The 21,505-nt window shown below is 50.0% G+C and overlaps 8 protein-coding genes across 8 annotated transcripts; 4 read left to right on the top strand and 4 right to left on the bottom strand.

Annotated features, from left to right (window-relative positions):
• Positions 1-549: 549 nt before the first annotated feature.
• N7509_009379 (uncharacterized protein) lies at positions 550-2,538 on the top strand (the record flags this gene model as incomplete). Its single annotated transcript, XM_056634016.1, has 7 exons — positions 550-632; positions 698-1,161; positions 1,220-1,581; positions 1,648-1,797; positions 1,856-2,067; positions 2,140-2,232; positions 2,292-2,538. The coding sequence occupies 7 exons, from the start codon at positions 550-552 to the stop codon at positions 2,536-2,538; spliced, it is 1,611 nt and encodes a 536-aa protein (XP_056484636.1).
• A 1,732-nt stretch (positions 2,539-4,270) lies between these two features.
• Positions 4,271-6,007, top strand: N7509_009378 (class I SAM-dependent methyltransferase; the record flags this gene model as incomplete). The annotated part of the gene is made up of 11 exons (XM_056634015.1): positions 4,271-4,300; positions 4,361-4,416; positions 4,488-4,544; positions 4,601-4,630; positions 4,689-4,730; positions 4,781-4,853; positions 4,915-4,955; positions 5,020-5,045; positions 5,101-5,287; positions 5,343-5,771; positions 5,833-6,007. 11 exons carry the CDS (start codon positions 4,271-4,273, stop codon positions 6,005-6,007), a joined length of 1,146 nt encoding a protein of 381 aa, XP_056484635.1.
• A 2,928-nt stretch (positions 6,008-8,935) lies between these two features.
• Positions 8,936-9,994, bottom strand: N7509_009377 (uncharacterized protein; the record flags this gene model as incomplete). The annotated part of the gene is made up of 1 exon (XM_056634014.1): positions 8,936-9,994. The coding sequence occupies one exon, from the start codon at positions 9,992-9,994 to the stop codon at positions 8,936-8,938; it is 1,059 nt and encodes a 352-aa protein (XP_056484634.1).
• Positions 9,995-11,570: 1,576 nt separating this feature from the next.
• On the bottom strand, positions 11,571-12,821 carry N7509_009376 (uncharacterized protein; the record flags this gene model as incomplete). The annotated part of the gene is made up of 3 exons (XM_056634013.1): positions 11,571-11,615; positions 11,712-12,260; positions 12,336-12,821. 3 exons carry the CDS (start codon positions 12,819-12,821, stop codon positions 11,571-11,573), a joined length of 1,080 nt encoding a protein of 359 aa, XP_056484633.1.
• A 535-nt stretch (positions 12,822-13,356) lies between these two features.
• N7509_009375 (mitochondrial 37S ribosomal protein uS8m) lies at positions 13,357-13,869 on the bottom strand (the record flags this gene model as incomplete). Its single annotated transcript, XM_056634012.1, has 1 exon — positions 13,357-13,869. One exon carries the CDS (start codon positions 13,867-13,869, stop codon positions 13,357-13,359), a length of 513 nt encoding a protein of 170 aa, XP_056484632.1.
• Positions 13,870-14,420: 551 nt separating this feature from the next.
• On the top strand, positions 14,421-15,946 carry N7509_009374 (uncharacterized protein; the record flags this gene model as incomplete). Its single annotated transcript, XM_056634011.1, has 2 exons — positions 14,421-14,458; positions 14,530-15,946. The coding sequence occupies 2 exons, from the start codon at positions 14,421-14,423 to the stop codon at positions 15,944-15,946; spliced, it is 1,455 nt and encodes a 484-aa protein (XP_056484631.1).
• A 769-nt stretch (positions 15,947-16,715) lies between these two features.
• On the bottom strand, positions 16,716-18,876 carry N7509_009373 (uncharacterized protein; the record flags this gene model as incomplete). Its single annotated transcript, XM_056634010.1, is given in 2 exon segments — positions 16,716-18,064; positions 18,084-18,876. 2 exon segments carry the CDS (start codon positions 18,874-18,876, stop codon positions 16,716-16,718), a joined length of 2,142 nt encoding a protein of 713 aa, XP_056484630.1.
• Positions 18,877-19,945: 1,069 nt separating this feature from the next.
• Positions 19,946-21,472, top strand: N7509_009372 (Zn(II)2Cys6 transcription factor; the record flags this gene model as incomplete). The annotated part of the gene is made up of 5 exons (XM_056634009.1): positions 19,946-20,002; positions 20,056-20,643; positions 20,701-20,838; positions 20,913-21,371; positions 21,443-21,472. 5 exons carry the CDS (start codon positions 19,946-19,948, stop codon positions 21,470-21,472), a joined length of 1,272 nt encoding a protein of 423 aa, XP_056484629.1.
• Between the last annotated feature and the right edge of the window lie 33 nt (positions 21,473-21,505).

The raw sequence follows: 21,505 nt of genomic DNA, 5'->3' as shown, positions 1-21,505 counted from the left end.
CACTTTCCATTGGTTGTTTTCTAACTTCAGTCCCAGGTAACGACAGCCCTAGAGAGCTTCCATCAACTCGAATTACTCTACGAAGTATGGACTGCGAGGGCTCCCACCTGAGCAAATTCATTTCATTTTCCGATTAAAGCCGAAAATGAAATCCATCAACGCTAGTCATTGGCAAATTCCCTTCCAAGTAAGGCCGCCAAGTTGTGCCATGCCGCTTGCCAAGCAGTGGCATATCACCGCCAAGTGTTTCGTACTTTGACCAGCAGGTGAATGTCTGGGCATTTGGACCAGTTACAATCTGACGGCTGAGCCGCCCCCAAATCCTATTACCGTGGAATCGCCCATCCCCGCTGCGCACGATGGCCTCCAAGCGTCTTGGCTTCCCCCCATGCCCTGTAGAACCCCGGTCACCTCGGGTTACTGAATTTGTTAATCCGGGGGGCTTAAATGGAGTTGTGGATACAGTATATAACCTGTTGTCTCTGTCAGGCTCACTTTTCTTGTTCTCAATGCTTCCTTTGACTCTCGCCTGGCGTGCTGTGTTTCAACATGTTTAACTGGCCGAGGTTCTTCGGCTTCAGAGGCCGTTCTCTGAACTTGGCTATCAGTTCTCTTGGTAGTCTTGATTTCCTGTATGTTACTTCTGGAATATCTAGTTTAAATTCTATTTCCTTGCAACTAACAAGTTCTTAACAAGGCTTTTCGGTTATGACCAAGGTGTGACTGGCGGTATTCTTGACCTGCCGTCTTTCATCAAGTACTTCCCAGATATCAACCCCGACGACCCAGCTATTGAAGGCAATTCAAGCCTCATCTCTACGCGCAGTACCAACAAAGGAATTGCCGTCGCAGCATACAATTTAGGATGTTTCTTCGGCGCTATCTTGACTATCTTTATCGGTAACCCCCTCGGTCGACGAAAGACTATTTTCTGTGGTTGTGTCACGATGGCTACTGGAGCGCTGCTACAATCAACCTCATACGATCTCCCACAATTTATCATTGGTCGAATTGTCACCGGTGTTGGAAACGGCATGAACACAAGTACGGTTCCGACATGGCAGTCCGAGTCATCAAAGGCCCACGATCGTGGAAAGATGGTGATGATTGAAGGTGCCCTTATTACTGGTGGTATTACCCTCAGCTACTGGATCAACTATGGTAATTCGAATTCCCCAGTGGTTATATTCTAGCAAGAATACTAACAGCTAGTAAATAGGCATGTCGTTCATTGGAGAGAAAGAAGTCGCTTGGCGGTTCCCACTTGCGTTCCAAATTCTCTTTGCCATCATCATCTTCATCTCCATCATGAATCTTCCGGAGTCCCCACGTTGGCTTGTTATGCAAGGCCGAGATGACGAGGCGCTGGAGATCCTCGAGGCTCTTAACGAAAAGGATCGCGACGACCCATTTATCAGAAATGAACTCATTGCTATCAAAGAAACCGTTAAGGAGATGAATAAGGGCTCTTATAGAAGTCTGTTCAAGATGAGCGAATACCGAGAGTTCCACCGTGTCGCACTCGCCTACGTCAACCAGATGTTTCAGCAGATTTCTGGAATCAATCTCATCACCTACTATGTCAGTACTACCCGGTGCCAGCTTCTCGAACCGCGGGTAAGGAATGTCTCAATTAACATCTTTTAGGCTCCTGATCTCTATGCCCAAATCGGTCTGGGCGGTACTAGCCTTCCCAAGCTGCTGGCCGCCTGTAACGGTACCGAGTATTTTATGGCTGCCTTTATTCCCATTTACATTATTGAAAAGGCTGGACGTCGTCCGCTGATGCTTATCGGAGTAAATCATTCCTCGTATTCTTATTTGATTCGTGGCAGGAGCTAATTTTGTGCCTCAGGCTGCTGGCATGTCGATTTCAATGGCTGTTCTTGCAGGCTGCAACTACCGCTTGACACATCTCGATGATAAGAAGGCCGGAATCGGACAGGCAATTTTCCTCTTCGTCTTCAACACCTTCTTCGCTATCGGTTGGCTCGGAATGACCTGGCTGTATCCCGCTGAGATTGTGCCCTTGCGAATTCGTGCCCCGACCAATGCGTTGGCTACTAGGTATGAAAGCGTTTTTTGCATCTTCCTTCGGCAATATCTACCAAATATCGTCTAACAAATTTTCCCCAATAGTGCCAATTGGATCTTCAACTTCATGGTCGTCATGATTACCCCAGTTGCGTTCGACAGCATCGGATATAAGACCTATATTATCTTCGCTGTTATGTAAGTTCCCACCTCCAGGCTAGTATTTCCTGACTCAGAGCGTAAACTAATTATGATAGAAACGCTTTCATGTTCCCTTGTGTCTACTTCTTCTTCCCTGAGACTCGCTATCGTTCCTTGGAGGAAATGGATGCCATCTTCAAGAAGTCTACCAACGTCTTTGACTGCGTTAGCATTTCCATTCATGAGCCATACCGCTATGACAAGCACGGCAACCTCAAGCCGGAATATCTCGAGGAAGCTATCCGCCGTCAAAGCGCTACGGTTCACGTTGCTGGCGAGAAGTTTGACAGTGATGAAAGCTAAATTAATTCTCGCATGGGTGAGTTATGGGCATGGTAATTTCTGTCCCGGGTACTGGAAACTGCTGGTAGCCGGAGATAGTACGATAGTATTATTTAGATTCTTGCCTTTCTGTTTGCCTATCTGAATATAGAAAGGCAAATCATTCAACTAGCTTCAAGGATACCCAACCAGCTATTTCTTTTTCAATATGGAATCCTCTTAATTACGCGACCTTTCTTAGCTACGTGTAGGTTATATGACAAGCTTTTGGCAGATCTTAGTCGATCCCGGAAGTTTCTTGGGTGAGGTCCTGCTACCTGGAAATTGCCTCCGGGGGAGAATTTTCTGGCCGAGAATCTATCTTCAAACACTCAAATAAGCATAAGATCATAATGGTGGCAAACTTTCTATTGCTGATCAACCCAGATAACTATTCTTTGAATACTACGCTCGACCTTTCCGCGGTGAGAATTAGCTTGGTTGTGCCAGATTGAGTGTAGATACTTTTGAGGACCACGAGACCGTGACTCTACCAGAAGCATCAGAAGATTGAGGGATATCTAAAATACCGGGAAAGCCAATAGCTCCCAGGCTTGCCGTACATCAAGCAGTCAAAACACACATTATCAGGTCGACCAGGAGCTGGAGGGAGTGAGAATCAAACAGGGTAGCCCATAACATCGACAAATGCCGTAGATCAGATGCAACCCAGCCCGTCAGGCAGTAGCGCCTGTAAATCAATAGTTTAATCCCACGACACGTGGATTCCCGTGGATGTATGAAGATCCTGTATGTGCAAGGATTTGGCGAAAAACCGCAAGCTCAACAGGACCTCAAAGTACTTTTTACGTTCCGGAGCCGTGGGGGACCAACCAAAACGTGGCAGAGTGGAACTAATATGTACTTTGGTCATGCAGCTCGGCCTATGTAGCGCAGTTATCTTCACAAACTTTGAAAGAGACATCGAGACCCACGGATAGGCGGTACGTGCATCTTGTGCGGTCAGTATGAAATTTTGTGCGCCACTATGCACTTTCAGATCGTCCGAAGTTTTGCAGTCCACTCGAACAAGACCGGAGTGCGCGCTCGATAAGATAGAAACAACCTTGGAATCTGAATGGCATTGTTGTGGGTATATTATCCGGCATGACAGGGACCTCTGTCAATTCGCCTGCCAGTGCGCTCTTCACTGACATGACACGTCGCTTGTCGAATGGATCCAGCGGGCGCACCCGCAAATCAAAAAAATCCACTTGTCCGTTTTCCCGCTTGCTCGTGCTCGGATTTCCGTCAAAATACGAAAGAAAGTCAAGGCCCAAAGAGGAAAGGGGCGCGGTCGGGAAAAGTTAGCCTTGGTTTTGTGCCGGTGCGAGCAAAGGACTCTGTGACTCTGTGCGCGACAGGCTGCCTTGAAGCGTATCACGGCTCTTTTCCTCTAGGGCTTGATGAAGGAGGGATCGGCTACTGGATCGTTTACTGTTCCAGTGAAAAGAATTCTAGGTTAGTGGCGGGTCGAACCTGCATTGAAACCCCAGAAGACGTGAGGGCCCACTTGTCTGCCCACTTCTCTGGGCCGTGGTTCTCCGTGCTTTTTAAAATGATGCATCCGCTCCCCGCATTCATCAGCCATTTTGTATCTTCTCATCCTCTTTGTGTTTTGGTCGCGATAACTTGAGAAACCTCCCGATTTATTGGTCCTGTACGCTCATCACTTAGAGTCGCATTACCTGGCTTTCGCCATCCCGCCATCAAAATGTCGGAGGCCGAAGAGAAAATCGCGGTCGTAAGCGCAGTCCGAGCGAATTGACCGAGCCCATTTAGCTTATTTCCACGGTCGCTCTAGGATCCCGACTTTTTTTATCAGATCGAAAATGAATATGAGCCTAGCGACTTCCAATCGTATGTTCTCTGGTTATACTATCCTGGTAATCCCAGTCCCATCTTGACCATCTGACCTTATTGAACGATAGAGAAACCACATCTCTCGCTTCCTCCATCTACAAGGGAGTGATGGATCATGGCCGACGGTACGTGATATCCTAACAGCGAGTCGAATCCACTATATACTCATGATTATGTCCAGATATCAAACCCTTCGGGAAGGCAAATACTGGTACTTGCAGCGTCTTAAAGGCAATCATCACCAACAAGACATTCTAATTTCAGCGCAGGGGTCCTTCCGATGAGCGGCAATTCGAGGCACTTGAGGCAGGGTAAGTCATCTAACCCTCTAGGGTCATGGCATCGATGCTGACACCTCCAGGCACTTGGTATCCTTGGTCATGGATTCGGAAACACATAATCCCCTATTTCAAGCCCCAATCAAAAATCCGAAGGTATCTCTTTACAATGCTGCCATCTTACCTTTTTCCATGTCCTGACACTCCTGGGATTTAGCGCATTCTTGATGTCGGTACTGGCCGAGGAAGCTGGGCAGTGTGAGTGTCAGCCCTATCCTATACCACGGCAGTAGGAATCCGGGCTAATTCTTCCAAAATCCAGCGATGTAGCGGACATGTTTCCCGAAAGTAAACATATCCTACATCTTCCAGCTTTACGAGAACTTATGCTAACCCCCAACAGCCCAGGTTCGCGGCGTTGATCTTTACCCTCCGCCCATTGATTGGATGCCACCCAACTGCATTCTTGAAGTCGACGATGTTCTCCAAGAATGGACATGGCGTGAAAAGTTTGACCTAATTCACATGAGTCTCATGCTGGGCTCTTTCAATGCGGCTGAGTGGGATAATGTCTACAGACAGTGCTACGAGTAAGCTGCGATGGAATGTGAGGCGAAGCAAATTAATGACTTCTTGTGTTTCTAGGAACTTGGAGCCAGGGGGCTGGTTCGAGCAGTTTGAAGGTGGCTGTGAAGTACTTTCTGACGACCGTAGCTTGCCCGAGGACAGTATCTTAGCAAGCTGGGGACCGAACATCATCGGTGCAGCTGCGCTATCTGGACGCCCTGTCGACACCATCGATACCATGCGCAAAGAAATTGAGAAGGCGGGCTTCATTGATCTTCACGAAAAGGTATACAGATGGCCTATTGGCCCTTGGCCAAAGGACCCTGTGTTGAAGGAAGCTGGTCGTCTCAACTGGCATATGTGGAAGACCGGGATGGACGGATATGCCACATATTTGCTCACTAAGTTCGGCCTCCCCGAGCCATGGAGTATCGAGGAAGTTCAGGTTTTTGTCGCAAAAGCACGTGCTGAGATTAACAACCCCAAGCACCATATCTATCACTTTTCGTGAGTATCTTCCTGTAATGTTACATTTTTGGGGTATCGTGTCATACTAATGCAGAACCAGCCGGCGAATTTGGGCCCGTAGGCCCACAAAGAAGGAGGCCGCAGAAATCGCTGCCAAGAAGGAAAATAAGGAGAAGGAGGAGGAAAAGAAAAAGGCAGGAGCTGACAAGAGTGGCACCAGCCAGGTGACAACACCTGGACTGACAAGAGACACCACTTACTCCGGGAGTGTTTGAATTTCTACGCAGTCGTTCAAGTTTAATTCGTCTTTTTTGAAATTGCACATATTAACTAAACGCTTCCATAAACATAGTATATAGTATAAGATGGATGCGACCGACCGATAAACAACAATTGCTTAAGTCGAAATTCTTTTCCAAAATAACAATATCTTACAACGTCAAAGACCGCTTCCTCCGAGCCTCTTCAAAGTTCGGCCAATAGAACCTTGCCTTGGCATGCTCAAGGTATATTTGAGTCTTGACATACACTGGAGTAATGTACCACCAGGGGGTAAACAAATGAAAGACGAGTACGCATAAGGGTTATTGTCATCCTTTTTTGTCCGGTCATACCAGGTCCGACCGGGATTCTGCTCGTTCAAATCTATAGAACAGATTAGTCTAGACATCAAGTATGACGATAACTGAGACATCTACCTACACGGTATGTCTTTTATGGCTGTGCCTTTCTTGAAACCTTGAAACGCTGTTTTCAATTCTGTGACCGACTCTGCCCACGAATTATCACAGGCGAACCTCCACTTTTTTGGCTTCCGGGTCTACCTCAGAGTCGACAGAAACAACAGCTTCTTCCACTACCACCGAAAATAGTGAGACTGAAATGACATCCTCAACGTCTGGGGAAAAATGACTTCTGCAACCACTACCCCTGAAGAAAAGGAGACAAAGACGACAACCTCAGATACGTCGGCGGCAACTACAGGAGCCCCTTGATGTAGAAATCTATATTGGTATAATCAATCACACTGATAGTTCTACTTGGAGTGTCTACGTACGCGATAATGAGGATGGCGATGATGTTGGAGAATCTTTCAAGTGGTGCCACTCTAACGGGGAAATTGACGCCGATGATGATGCGAGCCGAAACTAATGGCCACCAACTATCAAGTTCGAAGAACTCAATGAAGGTACCAACGATAAGGCCAAGAAATACCCATGTGTCTATACAGAGGGTGATGATGGACCTGGAACGTTCATTTGTTTGAGCTGGGAGCACGAAGTCCAGTGCACGGATGATTTCGAGGACGCAGGAGAGGGAATGACTGGGTCTGACAATGGTTGCAGTGGTGTGGATACTGCCTTTCCAAGGGTCTTGTGCAAGGTCTATATTGCGGCAGTGAAATAGGATCCAGAATAGTTCTTTCTGCCTTTCTTTTTAGCTCGGACGTATATTCTATAGAGTCTCTTGATTAATGACTTTTCTACCTAATACCTTGAAACCCATTCATTCAAAGTATCTCGGTAATTTATAAACTTAAGCGCTCTGATAGTTCATCTTTGTAGCATGAATTTCTTTATCATCCGAGTCCACGCACGGAATCCGGCTCTTCCTTGAACACTATTAAAAGATCAGTGTATTAACGACACATTTCTCTCCTAACCAACTTGAAAACATGCAAGCTATCTAGGGCCATATTTGTTCCCGAAAATAGCACAACTTGAATAATTCTCCCTCGTTTTGAAGAGTATCACCAAACAGATCATCTTAGATATGACGCCTCATCTCTTCAGAGGTAACAGTTTGAGATACAAAGTACTGGGGCTCCGGGGCAATTGGACTGCTATTCCGCAACAATTTAATTACATTGAAAAAGTTGTTTTTCATTAAGCCATAACTAGAAAATTGGCTCGGCTTGTGAAGTTCGGTTGGGAACAGCTCAGAAGTCATCATTGTCCAGAGCCTTGGATGCAGGCAGACTAGGCTCACTCGGCGAGTTCTGATTATTGATTGAAGTGCTGCACGAGCTCATAACTATACTTGCGTAATTGTCAGCATGAGGGAAGTTACAGAAAAAACTGCAAGGTGTGTCCACTCCTACTACTACTAGCCATTGCCGGGCACCCGATATTAGTTTTTCTCACTGAATTAGTATTGTGACATGAAAAAGTCATTATTTCTTACAACAAATATCATTTTGCGGTGCTTATAGTATTTTCAGTTTGAAGGGTAAATTGCACTGCGGGAAACTTCAGAACGACTTTCGAAGGTCAGAGAAACTGAGGCGGCAGGGCTGGTCGCTGGGCTTCAAATAGTAGTGCGCGGCTGTATATGAAGCGAGGTGGCAAATCAAACGAAGGTACGAAAGCTATATTCAAGTCATGGCATTTGGGTTGATCTCCATGAATATAATGTCCTGACCTCATGAACTAGGTACTAAGCTTGGGGGATGGACTATTTCGCAGCCCGAAGCCACTTAAGAAATTAGTTCATCGGAATGAATAGAAACCCAACAAGATTCATACATAACAGATAACAGCTCCAAAACAAAACAACCAACCTTCCTCACAATATTAAATCGTGGAAAAATAGCGAAAAAGAATATATTGAAGACAGCCAAGCCCAAAACAAAACAAGACTCGTGACAAAAGCAAGAATTCGTAATTCACAACCAAAAACAAAGCAGGATAAATTAAGAACCGAACACACATTAAGTCGTAGTTTCATAAACCAATTGTATCCATGCTGCTCAAAGGGAGGTGACGCCCCGTAAGGGGAACGTGTTCTTCAAAACAGCTCATCAAGATGAGAAGGGATGCAAGACTTGAGAAGCTTGCTCGTAGCAGTGCGTGATTGTCGTTCTTCCAGACGCATAAATCGTCTACCCAAAAGCGAGGCCCGGCAGGGTCATTATTTCCTCAGTCCACTATCAAAGGAGAAAGCGAATCACACTACCGATAATACCCAGAGCAAAATTCCATCAGCGGCGGGGGCGCAAAAAGGGATAGCAGCCAGTCCAACAAGGTAATTTCCATGAGCCTCATCAACGGCGAGGCTCTCCGCGGGTTCCACGTAGGTGATCAAAGGGGTAACAGCAAAAGGGTTGGTCCAGGGGGTAATAATATCCACGGTTTAAACAAAAAAAAAGGGATTATCCATCGGCCTCAAAAACCTGGGTCAAAGTGGCCGTTCCTCCTGTGGATTCAAGGGTTTGCAAATCTCACGCGGCGTCGGCGGTCATGAATCAGTTTCTCCGTGTCAACATAAAGAACATCGAAGAACTGCATGGCATCGGAATCTTTGAGAATCTTGGCCACCTGTGTACCGGCAGAGATGAGCTGCAGCACGTTACGGTCATCCTTGACAGGTCGAGAGCTGTGCTTGGCAGCATGACGCATCTCTAAAGAGTTCTCGAGAACAGTGATCAACTGCTTGATCTGACCGTTGTGGAGGGCATGGCGCGGGATGCGTCGTCGAGTAGCCAGTCTCCGCAAGAGATGCACCCACTCATTCCATTCACGGTCCGAGGGGACCTGGACTCGCCTCTTATCCTGTTCCAGTGGAATGGGGAATTGGTATCGTGCAAAGAAGTCAAAGGCACACTGAGAAAGACGATCATTAACTTTGTGCAGGATCCTGTCCTGATCTGCGGCGTCAAGATTAGTGGGAAGCTGGGGCAGCTCCTCCTCCCGGGAAGGGAGGCTCCGTGTAGCAGGAACGTCCAGGATTTGGTGCGGGCCATCAAATTCATCTCGGTTGGAGGTCCTTCTCTGGGAATGATACTGCGGGCTTCCTCGAGTTACATCGGCAGCTCGGCGGCTGTTCCTTTCCACTATGTATTCTGGGCTCTCCGGTGGGTTGATTGGCCTGACATCATGGCGAAGAGCCTCATGGGGCATATGCGAGGGGTGGTTCCATTCCGGGTACACCGGGACTGGTGCAAGAGTATGTCCGGTAGGAGGATAGGATAAACGTCCCATGGGCTGGTTCACAAGATGGCCGTGGCTGTCCAGGGGGGTTCCAGGGTATGGGGGCCGAGGGTCGAATTCTATGGGTCCAAGGAGGAGTTGACGGTTGTGATCAAGGCCGTACGCTCGAGGTGCCGAGGGTGCCCTTTTATATCGCTTAGCAAGAGTAATTGAGGATCGCATTCCGCCTTCAGAGCCCAGGAGGGAAAGACCAATGTTTATGGTATAGAAGTACCTTTGCCGATGAATGACGGGAGGATTTCCCGGTGCCGCGTACATGGATTGCTGAGCCATAGTGCTGTTGGATGTATGAGCGAGTTGTTGCACCAAAAATAGATAGGCGTGCATAGGAGAAGAGTAAGTGAAAACGGGGCAATAGTTGCTTGGTGCTGACCTGTGACGAGACAAAATATCCAATTTACTGCCAACTGAACCGACCCGAGTACCAAAATGTGCTGGAGTCACGGAGAATGGTTGGAAGCCTGCTGGTACGGCCGTCAAAGGGGGGGCAGGCACCATGAGGATTGAATGGGTAGAGGTTGGGTAGCCGTGGCAATGAATAATAATAGATCAAGGAAGTGTGGGAAACAGACGGGGAAATATAGGCAGAAGAAGCAGGTAAGTAGTAGGGTGCAGGTGGACGAATCTGCAGACGTAAAAGAAGCGCAGGGTGGTCGAGTCCGGAATAATATATGGACAGGAGAGCCCGGGCAATCATTTCTGGTAGGTGTGCCTGACGCCTGCTTCTGGACTGGTATGGCAAATCCAGTTCCGTAAGTGGATGAAGAGCCGCGCTGGAAGCTTTCAGACCCAGAGTGGAGATGCCAATCTCAGCAAATAGTACTTCCGTGGGCTAGGCGTTGGTCTTTGGCAGAGACCAATTGCATAATGTTGACAGGGGCCATCCCCGACTCCTCCTGTGCCACAAAATGCATACATTCAACAGGGCAGATCTGGATCGATCGAGGTTGGAGTCCGGTCCGCAAGACGCATTGATTCGACGTGACTAGGATGTCCTAGGGCGGCTCTGGAACGTTGAGGGGGGCTGTATCCACCATTAATTACCCACCTGTGATCGAAGGGGGTGGAATCACTCTTCACGGCGCTGATCTTCATGGTTTGGGGGGTACAGATACAAACTGCAGACCGCGCCACTTTGACCTAGGTGCTATAATGTCACTGGAAAGATGGGCTTGGGCAGCAGTTGGGTATGAGAGCATAGATTGAGGGTCGGGCGTCGATTCTCGTTGGCTCATTATGGCTTGACTACGACGTGCGGGATCTGCAACGAAGAAGATATGGAGTGAGCCTGAAGGTGGAGGCGAAGCATATGCAAGAATCCCGTGACGTCGAGGGAACTCAGATGCACACCTTCAGACGGGCATAACATCCACCTCGGCAGGTATGTGATATTGTACTCCGTACATACTACCTAACCTCAACTTTGACTGGGTTCTCTTCCGCCGGGTCGCGATGATCGGGCAGGCAATAGTGTTGTCGCCCAATCAACGCATGGACCATGTAGATATTCCGGCCGCGATCGACCTTTCTCCATATTACTTTCGGTGGAGAGCCGCCTGGGGTATGTCTGGTTCGGGATCAGCTTGCAGCCCAATGGACGGCCCAATGTCTTACATTCTGCGCAAGCCCAGTTTCTAGATGTCGAGCGATGGGGCGGGTGGTGGCAAGACAGGACCAAAATGGGCTAACGAGCGCCTCTGAAGTCAATGGAGGCTGGGTACCTATAGGGATCGGTTTTAATTGCAGGGTATTATTCCTCAAACATCGCTGAGAGCGAGAAAGTTTATCTGGATGTTCGTCATGCACTTGATCAACCAACGCCCCGGCAGCCCCTGGTCTGTTGAAATTATTAACGGCGAGCGGGAAGTACAACTCCGATACGCCGGGCATATTCCTGAATACCTATTGTCAGCTCTCCGTCCCGGATATTTTGGTAACCACAAGATAGCGGGCGATTCTTTTTTTTGGGTCTTTTCTCTGTCTTGCTTACCTCACAGCTCAAACGAATCGCGTCTTCCATCCCAATCCGAGCCTCGTATCCCAAAATCGCCTTGGCTTTTTCACCACTGGCGTATCTAACGGCGCATGCATCTCGAACGCTTCCCCGACTTAAGGTGGTGGAGGTGCCTGTCACCCAGGTTAACATCTCACACAGAAACCCTGCGACGTAGGCCAATGTTTCCGGGATTCGAAGTTCGAAGGGTGGGTTATGCCCGAAATGACTCCAGATAGCAAGGCAGAAATCACGAAAAGTGATCGGTTCATTATTCTGAATGAAGAATGCCTCGCCAGCAGCCGTGCGCGAGGTCATCAGGTTCTCCATGGCTAGGATATGGGCGTCGGCGACATTACTCACATGGGTAACATCCCACAGGTTCTGCCCATCTCCGATAATAAAGGGCGTTTCGTACTTGGCAATGCAAGCGTGAATGGTAGGGACCAGCAGATAGTCTTCTTCCCCGCACAGGACTGAGGGGCGGAGGGAGCAGCTGGCCATTTGGCTGCTATCTGCCTCGAGAACCAGGGCCTCCGCTGCAGCCTGTTCATTTTTGTTAACAAATGTTCGATTTCTTTGGTTTATTGAACCGAGGTCTTGATGGGGTTGTTATAATACCTTAGATTCACCATAGATGAGGGATGTATGAGACACTGGCCACTCTTCATCGATATTGCAATAGGGCGTGCTCAAATCGTCCGTCACCACACAACAAGAGCTGGTGTAAATGAAAGCATCGACATCGTTTTCCAAAGCTCCGCTTAGCATGTTCCGGGTGCCCTCGACATTGGTTTTCCACACCTCACGCTCCAGCCTCCGGCTGAAACGGTCCACCACAGATGGTATAATGCCCGCAGCATGGACAATGATATTGGGCTTAACAATTTGAAGAGCCCTGTTCACTTCTTCGGCTGACGCGACATCAACTTGCATGCATTGGATCGTTTTTGGGAGAGCATGTTCTGCCCGGGGCGGACTCCGATCAATGACAGTGATGGCGCACCCAGGGTGCCTTGCAGCAAGGGCACGTACCGTGGCGGAGCCGACAAAACCAGTGCCCCCAGAAATAAGGACTTTCTTCGAATTCAAGATATCTGCAGCCATCGTGAGATGAGTTGTAAGCGTGCACAACTCTAGGGAGCGGGTTTCTGCTTGAGGTTAAGGAAGCTGGCACCAGGCGGCTAACAAGTGATCGACTAGGCCCGTGACTCGCTGAGAACTATGCGCCGTCACATTCCGTATCACAACTACAAGCTGCTGGAAAGCCGTAAGGACAGTAGAGTACATAGCATAACGGGGAACCGAATTGAACCGGCCTTGAACTGAGAAAAATGAATCTGAACCTGTTTCAAGTCATAGTCTATACATGGCGTCACCTCAAAGCTCCGCGACCACCCCACGTCATGCGGGGACTGCGATAAACGCAAACATCTAATATACAGATCCTCGATCGAGGCAATTATTCCAGTCGCATCAAAATGAATCGGGCTTCAAGAGAGGGCCCCGCTGCGACAAACCAATAAACTCCAGGGTAAATGCAAAGAAAAGAAACATCGGGATGGTGTATCCACTTCTCCCGCCCACCAGAACAGGCGTAATTGTACCGGTGCAAGTCGCACGCAGTATAGTTATGACACGCTTAGAGCACGCGGCACAGAACCAGCCCACCGAGCTTCTTCTCCACACACTCGCGGGCCTCCAGAATACCACGGTCTGTCGAGAGGAAGAGACTCTCGCCTGGCGAACGCAGACCGCCCACATAGCCAGAATCCTCACCACGCACGACTCGTCGCAGGCCTTCGACGTCGATTGTAACTCGTCGTGTGGGCTTGCTGACCATCCTCACCTTCCCAAGGACTGACTCGTTGCGCCAGTACTTAAGACCCAGCCAGAGGCGTCGCGACGCAACATTATCCAGAGTGACGGGCTCAATGCCTTCCACCTCATCGTTGGCGGCAGGGTATCCCAGAATCGGGTGGGCGGGGGGAGGAGTAGGACCTCCGCGGACGACAGAGGAGATGTAGCCGGAGTTCTGGAGGGCGTTGCACAGCTTCAGGTGGAGGTTGCTGTTGGGGATGGAGGTAAGACTGAGACGGGCCTTGGTGGCATTGTTCAAGTGCGAACACACGTGGGCGAGGTTGACGAGAGACATTTTGATCAAGGGTAGGCGCAATTGGCCCTTTTGGAACGGGTGGTTCGGAGAAAAGTTGCGGAGGTCGGGGGGCTGGCGAAACACGCGGTGTGGACCAGGCAAGAGTTCGGGCCCTTCTGTTAGAGGAATGGGCTCGAGGTTTTCGAAATAGCACCTCGACGTGGATGGGCAACGGAATGGGGACGTGTAGAGCTGGTCGTCACAGCGCGCTGTTGGGATGGAAATTTTCGGAAAAACCTGGCTCCGGGTTCCGACGTATACACACGCCAAGCCCAGCAGGTACAGCTCCATGAGGTATTGGGTACTTACTCCACCGCATATATCCACTGCTATCCAGAAGTACCGGCGACTTAGCCTTGTCACACATCTTAGCGCCTGCTCATCACACACCTACTCTCGGCGGCTGCAGAAGCCCTCTAACAGGAGGAACACTGGCCCCTCCAGGTGCATTAAAAAGGCAGCATTATTTCGTGAGTTCTTTTTTCCCTCTTCCCATATAATCCCCTCCCCCTCGCATTTCGACCACCTTGGTTCAATAAACCACCGCAACTATGCCTCCGCTACCAGGCGAAGAGCGTCTACTCACCATGTGAGTCGAGGCTAACTTTCCCCGCATAGGACGTAGTAATGTGGAGGGGTTCTGACAAGGCAACACTCTAGTTTCGCCGATATTCATTCCTATTTCACGGTGCCAACCCCAAAGCCTTTACACCACCGGTTTGATAAGGGCTCGTATCTATATATCTACCACGATGATGCCGACAACAAAGCAAGAATCGAGATTGCCAACAATCCAGGAACATCTGATCAAGATGCATTCCATGGAGGCTTGGAGAATGTCCATATCCGTCATTCTACCCAGTTCCCTACCCAATGCACTCTGACAGTGGATGGGCTGGGTTCGCCGCACCAACCTGCCCATTATGAATGGCGGCTCCCGAGTGGAGATCCCCGCAACGAGCGTCATAGCCTCCTACGTCTGCACACACTCGACATCTATTTCTGGACTCTGGAAGATTCAAATCAATTCCTAGACACAATTGGTCGGGTCCTGGCTACACATCAATTGGAAACAGATCGCCCTGCTCAGTCAGAACAACCCATGAGCTCGGTCGTACAGCAGCTTGAGAATGTCGCCGTGACTGATCCAGCCTACCAGAATGGCCAGACACGCAACTCGCGCTCCGAAATCCAATTAGGAGCTGCACCCGCTGTCCAGGGGATTCAACAAGTTCCTAGCTTCCCACCACCGCCTCCAAGCGGACCAACAGCCGACGAACAACAATCCAGCTCGGTACAGCAATCCCCAGTACTGGAACAGAAGACACCCGAGAGCTTCGCACCTCTGCCCTACAACCCAGCCGCACCTGCAGCCCCAGAACCGATCAAACATCGCGAAAAGACTCCACCCCCAGAAGATGGAGCTAATGGCACCGGTCTCGCAGCGGCGGTGGCAGCTGACCATGGCATCCCATATACCCCGCCATCGCAGGTAGGCGGAGCTGTGGGAATGGCCGCTCTGACAAGCCCGCAAGCTTCACAGGGTATCTCATACAATGGCGCACCAGTAACTGGAGCAACAGGATACGCTTCGCCCCCGCCAAGCGCGGGCCTAACCAACCCAGCAACGCTCTCAACTCGCAGCTCGATCCAAAGCCCAGGAATACCCTCATATCAACAATCCTTCCAGCCTAGCACGCCGGGATCAATGTCTTTTGCCCCGCCACCGCAAGACCCCAACGCCCACCTCTATACTCAGCAGCAGCAACTATATGGCTCGCCACAATCACCACCAGCTCATCAACCCAACAAAGCCGTACAAATTGCCGGATACTCGAACTTCTCATATGATAAATCACAGCAGGCACAGCAGCAGACACAGCCCGGTGCGTCGGAGTATGATGTCCACAACCAACTCTACAGACCAACCGAAACAGAGGCCAATTCGCATGTATACCAACACGCGCAAAAGTCTATGAGGAACCTTGGGACCCGAGGCCGCAAGCTGGAGGACAAGGCGGATAAATTGGAGAGCGGGATGAATCGCTTCTTCAAGAAGTTGGAAAAGAAGTTCTAAAGCGGAGAAAAGGCTTTGCTCACTCGAGCTGATTAGCATTCTGTCATCATATCCTGAAGGATTTTTTTTTTTTCCTGTCCGGGTTCTTTGAAAGCGTTTTTGTTGATCAAATTGTTTGATCTGCGTGTTCCATGTTATGCGGTGTTAAGGTTCTCTTTGGAATTTATTTCTTGAGGCTAGCCTGAGGTGTGAAATGTAAGCTTAGTATGCTTGTGGTCTGCATAACCGCAGGACGGTTATAGCTAAGATAGAAATGATGAGAAATATGCATGATTTGTTGTGAAAGAAAATCTTGACTCTGATTGTAAACGCAAGTTGTGCAAAAACCTGGGCAATGGCTAGACTAGCTCTACTATTCATAAGATACGAGAAGTTGGAATAAATCAAGAAACTAGCATTGTGATAACGTACAAAGCCCGTCTCTTGGTGGTAAATGACAAGAATACAATACAATAAATAGTATGCTGAACCCGAAGAATGCTCTGAAACGCTCAAGAAAAGCCATATGCTCACGGAGAAAAAAAAATTTAGAATGCAAGTCACACTGATGTCCTAGACATCAAAAGATAATCCAGGATGTTGACTGGGTTGAAAGAAGAAAACGAACTCCCACAAAAAAGTAGAGATGTCAGACGGCTCGGAGGAGAGGAGAGAGACAAAATCAACAGGGGAGGAGAAAGGTCAAGGGTATAGCACAAGAGAAGTAGAAAAAAAGGGCTGCCCAGGCGGACGAGAGGGTAATGATGCAAGTGGGGACGAAAGATATGATCTAACTAAGTTGGTTGGCAAAGTCGATATCAACAGTATCCGACTTAGCCTGGGTGACAGGTTCCTCAGCGCGAGCAGTAGGCTCAATCGTGGCCGGAGAATCTTTCGCGGGTGCTTCATCGGCAGACTGAGCTGTGAGCTCCGGCACGATAGCATCCTTGATCGACTCGGGAACGTCCTCCTCAACCTGGGCGGGTGTTTCGGTGGGCTTAGGGACCTCAGGGACCTCAGAGATCTCGGCCTCGAGCTTCTCCGGCTCAACGGCATTGGGCTTGGTGAAATCCTCGCTAGCTTCCTTGGCGTTCACTTCGGCCTCGGGTTGGGTTTCCTTGATTGGTGTTGCCTCTGGCTGTGCCGGGGATTGCACAATCGCCTCCTCTTTGCTCTCTACTGGGGCTGAAGCCTCAATGGAAGCCTCAATGGGGGCCTCAATGGGGGCCTCAATGGGGGCCTCAATGGGGGCCTCAATGGGGGCCTCAATGGGGGCCTCAATGGGGGCCTTTGTGACGTCCTCTTTGGTGCTGGACTCAGTCGACTCAGCGACGGGCTCAGCGGCGGGCTCAGCGGCGGGTTGAGGAACAACTTCAGTGGGAACTTCAATTTCCTTTGCTTCAACGGGTTCAGCCTTCTTGGTGACTTCTTCCACGGGAGTTTCGAGCTCAGGTTGCTCGACGATAGTATCCTCCTGTGCTCCCACGGCCAGTTCTTCAACCTTGGGGGCAATAGAGTCCACATTCTCCTTCTCTTCGCTATCCTGTTTCTTTTCCACAGGCTTTGCCTCATCCTTTACAAGAACAGGAGTCTCCTTGGCGGCAGGCTGAGACTTCTCGCTCCGGGGACGAAGAGCTGCGGGTTGGGCCTTCGACTGGACCGCGCCATGGCCTGAGACTCGTCGGGTGGTGGCCTTGGATGGAGCAGGGTTGCTCTTTGGAGGGCTCTTAGCCTCGGGCCTTTCATGGGTCTTGCTGGCCGAGCTGGCTGTCGGACGCATCATCCTGGCGAGGAATCCCTCGTTGACGGGCTTAGAGCCGTGGTCGCTAGTCCGAGAGCTCGGGCGCTCTTGTGCGGGCTGTGCGGCAAGAGAGGCTCGAGACGACTGTCTTCGAACACCCGAAGTAGTAGTACCCCGCGCTGGGGGTGCATTAACCGCACTCTTGAGGGATGACGGCTTGCGTGTGAGAGTTGAAGCAGTGGTCGTGGTGCGTCCGTTTGAGGGACCCGCAGCACCCAATCTACCAGAAGACGCCGCGGTTGATGCAGTCGCGGAGGATGGTAGGCGAGCAGGCCTGGTAGGCGATTTCGATCGGGGCTTGCTGCTTGGGGCGGTGGTAGACGATGCCTTGGGGCCGTCTTAGAGAGGGGGTTGTACCGCGAGCTGTTCGCGTAGCGGTCTTGTTAGCTGGGTTGAGAGAGGCCCGGCTTGACTTATGAGCAATCGCATTGGCTCGTTCCTTGGCTAATTCGCGCGCCGAGGTGGGCTTTGCAGTAGCGCTGGCCGTGGGTTTCGCGGTGGTTGACGTTGCGGCCGAGGCAGGCTTATTCGGTGCAGTAGTTTTTGTGGCGTGTACATTCGATGGCTTCTTGGTCACCGTCTTCGGTGCCGGCTTCTCTGGCTGCGCCGCAGGGTTAGAAGTAACCGCAGGCACATACGTAGATGCAACAGGCTCCTCTTTCTTCGAGGATGCAGACTCCACGGAAGACGTGCTCACGACCCGAGATGAAGGCTGTTCCTTGGCATTGACATTCCCATCTAGGCTCAAAGCCGCGGTTCCTTCCTGGATTCCATTGACAGTTTGGTCCATGATGCTGGCCTGGCCGTTGTTATTGTTCCCGTCGGGTGTCGGGGAGATCACGTTCTGTCGACGTGCCTCCACCTCTTCCTGGTTGATCTTCGGCCCGAAGATTCCGGGGCTGTCACTTCGTCCACTAGTCTTTCGCAATGGCGAACCCGGGTTTGACTGGATGGCGCCCTCGACGGTCACGAAGCTGGCGCGGACGCGAGAAAGTGGACGCGTTGCGGAGGAACCTGGTGCAGAGGATCCCGGAGTATCAGAAGGCACAGGTGTTCTTCCACGCGACGGAGGCGAGGTGATAGGGCTATCACCAGTTTCGAATTTGGCCAGCAGGCTGCGGACCCCAGGGTGGGCGTTGTTGTCGGACATTGTTGATGAAGCGAAGCGGTCAGGGGAAGGTGGCCGGCAGGCGCAATTGTGGTGGGAAGAAGAGGTCAAAACGCGTTGAGCGCACCGAGGGCGCGACGGAGGTAGAACGAAGCTATACAAGCAGATTGCTGTACAGAACGTTTGTTTGAAGAGAGTGAACACGGTGTTGAGAAACGTCGAAGGGGGGTGAAGAAGGGCCGATCAGGGAAACTAAGCCCACTAGTGAATGATTAGCGTGTCCAACGGGGCTGCCGGCGCCTTACCTTACCTTATGGAGTTGCACTTCTACCAGTAGCATTGGACCTCTGGGTTCAGGGGCCAGTGGCCAGTTTCCATCTGTCTGTGACAAAGTGGGTTGCCAATGATTTCATACCCGAAAATCCGCCCCCTGAATGCCCTCCTAGTCATCTCGTTTATGGAGTAAAAGGAATAGATGTTCCTTTGTGTGACGGCAGAGTACATACTACATAGTACAGTGTATACATCAAAAACATCAAAGGTCATATGGTAACTACCATGGTACATCTGACATGTAAATTGATATCCCATGGACCAGAAAATCGATCTGCGCCACACTCCGATCGCAGGAATCCGTGGTCCATGGTCCATGGCCGATCAGTCGCGTGTGGAATATGCCCTGCAGCAACCAGCGTCGCGCTATCTCAGCCCAATGCATCTCATACACACATCAAACCCCCCAGATTTCAGCTCCGTGTCTTACCCCTCTGATATGTAGGACCTCGGTCTGGTCCGAGCTTGGGCCAGCTGAGTGCTTATGTACCATTATCAACAGCTCAATCCCATGAGGAATTTGAGAGTTGATAATTGCAATCTGACTCGGAAAGCACTGCTGGATCTCTCGATCTCTTCAATATGCATCGAATGCAGCATCAATGCCATGGCTGTCATGGATGTGTTTCAAGTTGTTGTTGTTTGTACGAGGAGGGCTCAGACTGTCGGAGCGGTTTAACAAAGCCCCGCCGTGTTAGTCAGCATTTCGCCTATGCTGCAGCGTCCATGGGAATACGAGCATCCCATCAATTCCCCAACTTATCCGATATGCTGGAAAATGGTCGGAGTGCCTCGTAGCAGTGGCTGCCGCCGCTGCGTAAAGCGCAGGGTCAAGGTATGCGCGGTGGGAAGCGATTTGGATGTTTATACCTGTACTAACGCCGCCAGTGTGATGAAAGAATACCTGGATGTGCCAAGTGTGAGACATATGGCCAACCTTGCCCTGGATACGATAAAGGGTTTAAGTTCATCGCAGGAAAGCCCTATCGAAGTAAGCGGAAACAGCCGGCCCTGCGTGAGGAGGCTACTTCTGGGCGGCAACAGTCCAGCTCCGCATCCTCCAATACATCTTCATCATCACCCAACCTCGGAAGTGATTCCTCAGGTTCTGGACTCATCCTCTTTTCAAATGAGGAGCCTTCGGATTTGGTCTCTGCAGATCTGAACATATTGCAGAGTATCAATACTCTCATTGACGATTTCGCCCTGCCGGCCCCGGCTACTCAGAGCAATCGTGTTTCCCATTGGTTTAGTCTCCTGCCATCCGTCTATGGATATAATCAGACATTGGACGCTACTATCAAATCCTTTGTTGCACACCATTTTGGAAAATCCCTCCAGAATAAAGAAATGATTGTCTATGCTCGCTATTCCTACGGGGAGGCATTGTCTCGATTACGCAAAGCTCTGACGAATCCTTCCGAATGTCTTTCAACCCACATATTTTGTGCGGTAGTACTGCTTTGCACCTATGAGGTAAGATGAGAGGAACATTTTTCGCTTTTTTATGTCCAAAACCTGATTTTTGGACAGCTTTTCACCGACACTGAGAACCCAAAGTCTTGGATGCAACATGCGAAAGGGCTCGGCCAACTGATCAAGGCTAGAGGTCCCGATCGTTATCGAAACGATATTGATATCACTTTACTAAAGAATTCCCGAGGGCTAGTCGTAAGTTATTCTCGATCATTGCCCCTTCAACACATTCTCTTAAGCCCGAGTTCCAAGTTCTAACCATGGCCCAGGTCATGCACTCAATGTTCTCCGGGGAAGATTGCTTCTTAGCCTCGGAAGAATGGCATCAGATGATGCGACAGCAATATACACCAGGAATACCAACACATCTACACGACATCATTGAGGAATTTTTTGCTTTCTTCACATATACCCCCAGCATTGTCCATAGGCTCTATCATCTGAAAGAGATGGACGTGTCAACCCCACAAGCCCTACAGGTCATTTCAGCTGCCCTAGAAGAAACCCTGACACTACAAAGCAGAACCGATGCCTGGTACGAGCAGTACACTAAAATCGCTCCCCCTCCCACCGAGGCTCTATCTGGGAGAAATGATCCCTTGTTCCCCGTCATCTTAACTTACTCCGACATGATCTATGCTACTATATACTGCGGGTATTACTCTTGCATGGTGATCGTCCACGAGACTCTGAGAACCTTCTCCTATCCAGGTCCCCACGAAGCCATGGTGACCTACTTCCGGGATCAAATTTGCAGATCTGTCGAGTATTGCAGCGCTGGACTTCTCGGCCCTTACAGAATGGGGTTTTCACTACGGGTGGCGATTGAAGTTGCCGATCCTGTAACGAGGACGTGGCTTAT

This window comes from Penicillium cosmopolitanum (assembly GCF_028827165.1).
Source record: "Penicillium cosmopolitanum strain IBT 29677 chromosome Unknown utg000009l:1.0-9042332.0:1.0-9050551.0, whole genome shotgun sequence".
Classification (NCBI taxonomy): domain Eukaryota; kingdom Fungi; phylum Ascomycota; class Eurotiomycetes; order Eurotiales; family Aspergillaceae; genus Penicillium; species Penicillium cosmopolitanum.
Note: the sequence above shows the minus strand (reverse complement) of the source record. Positions and strands in the feature narration are given on the sequence as shown.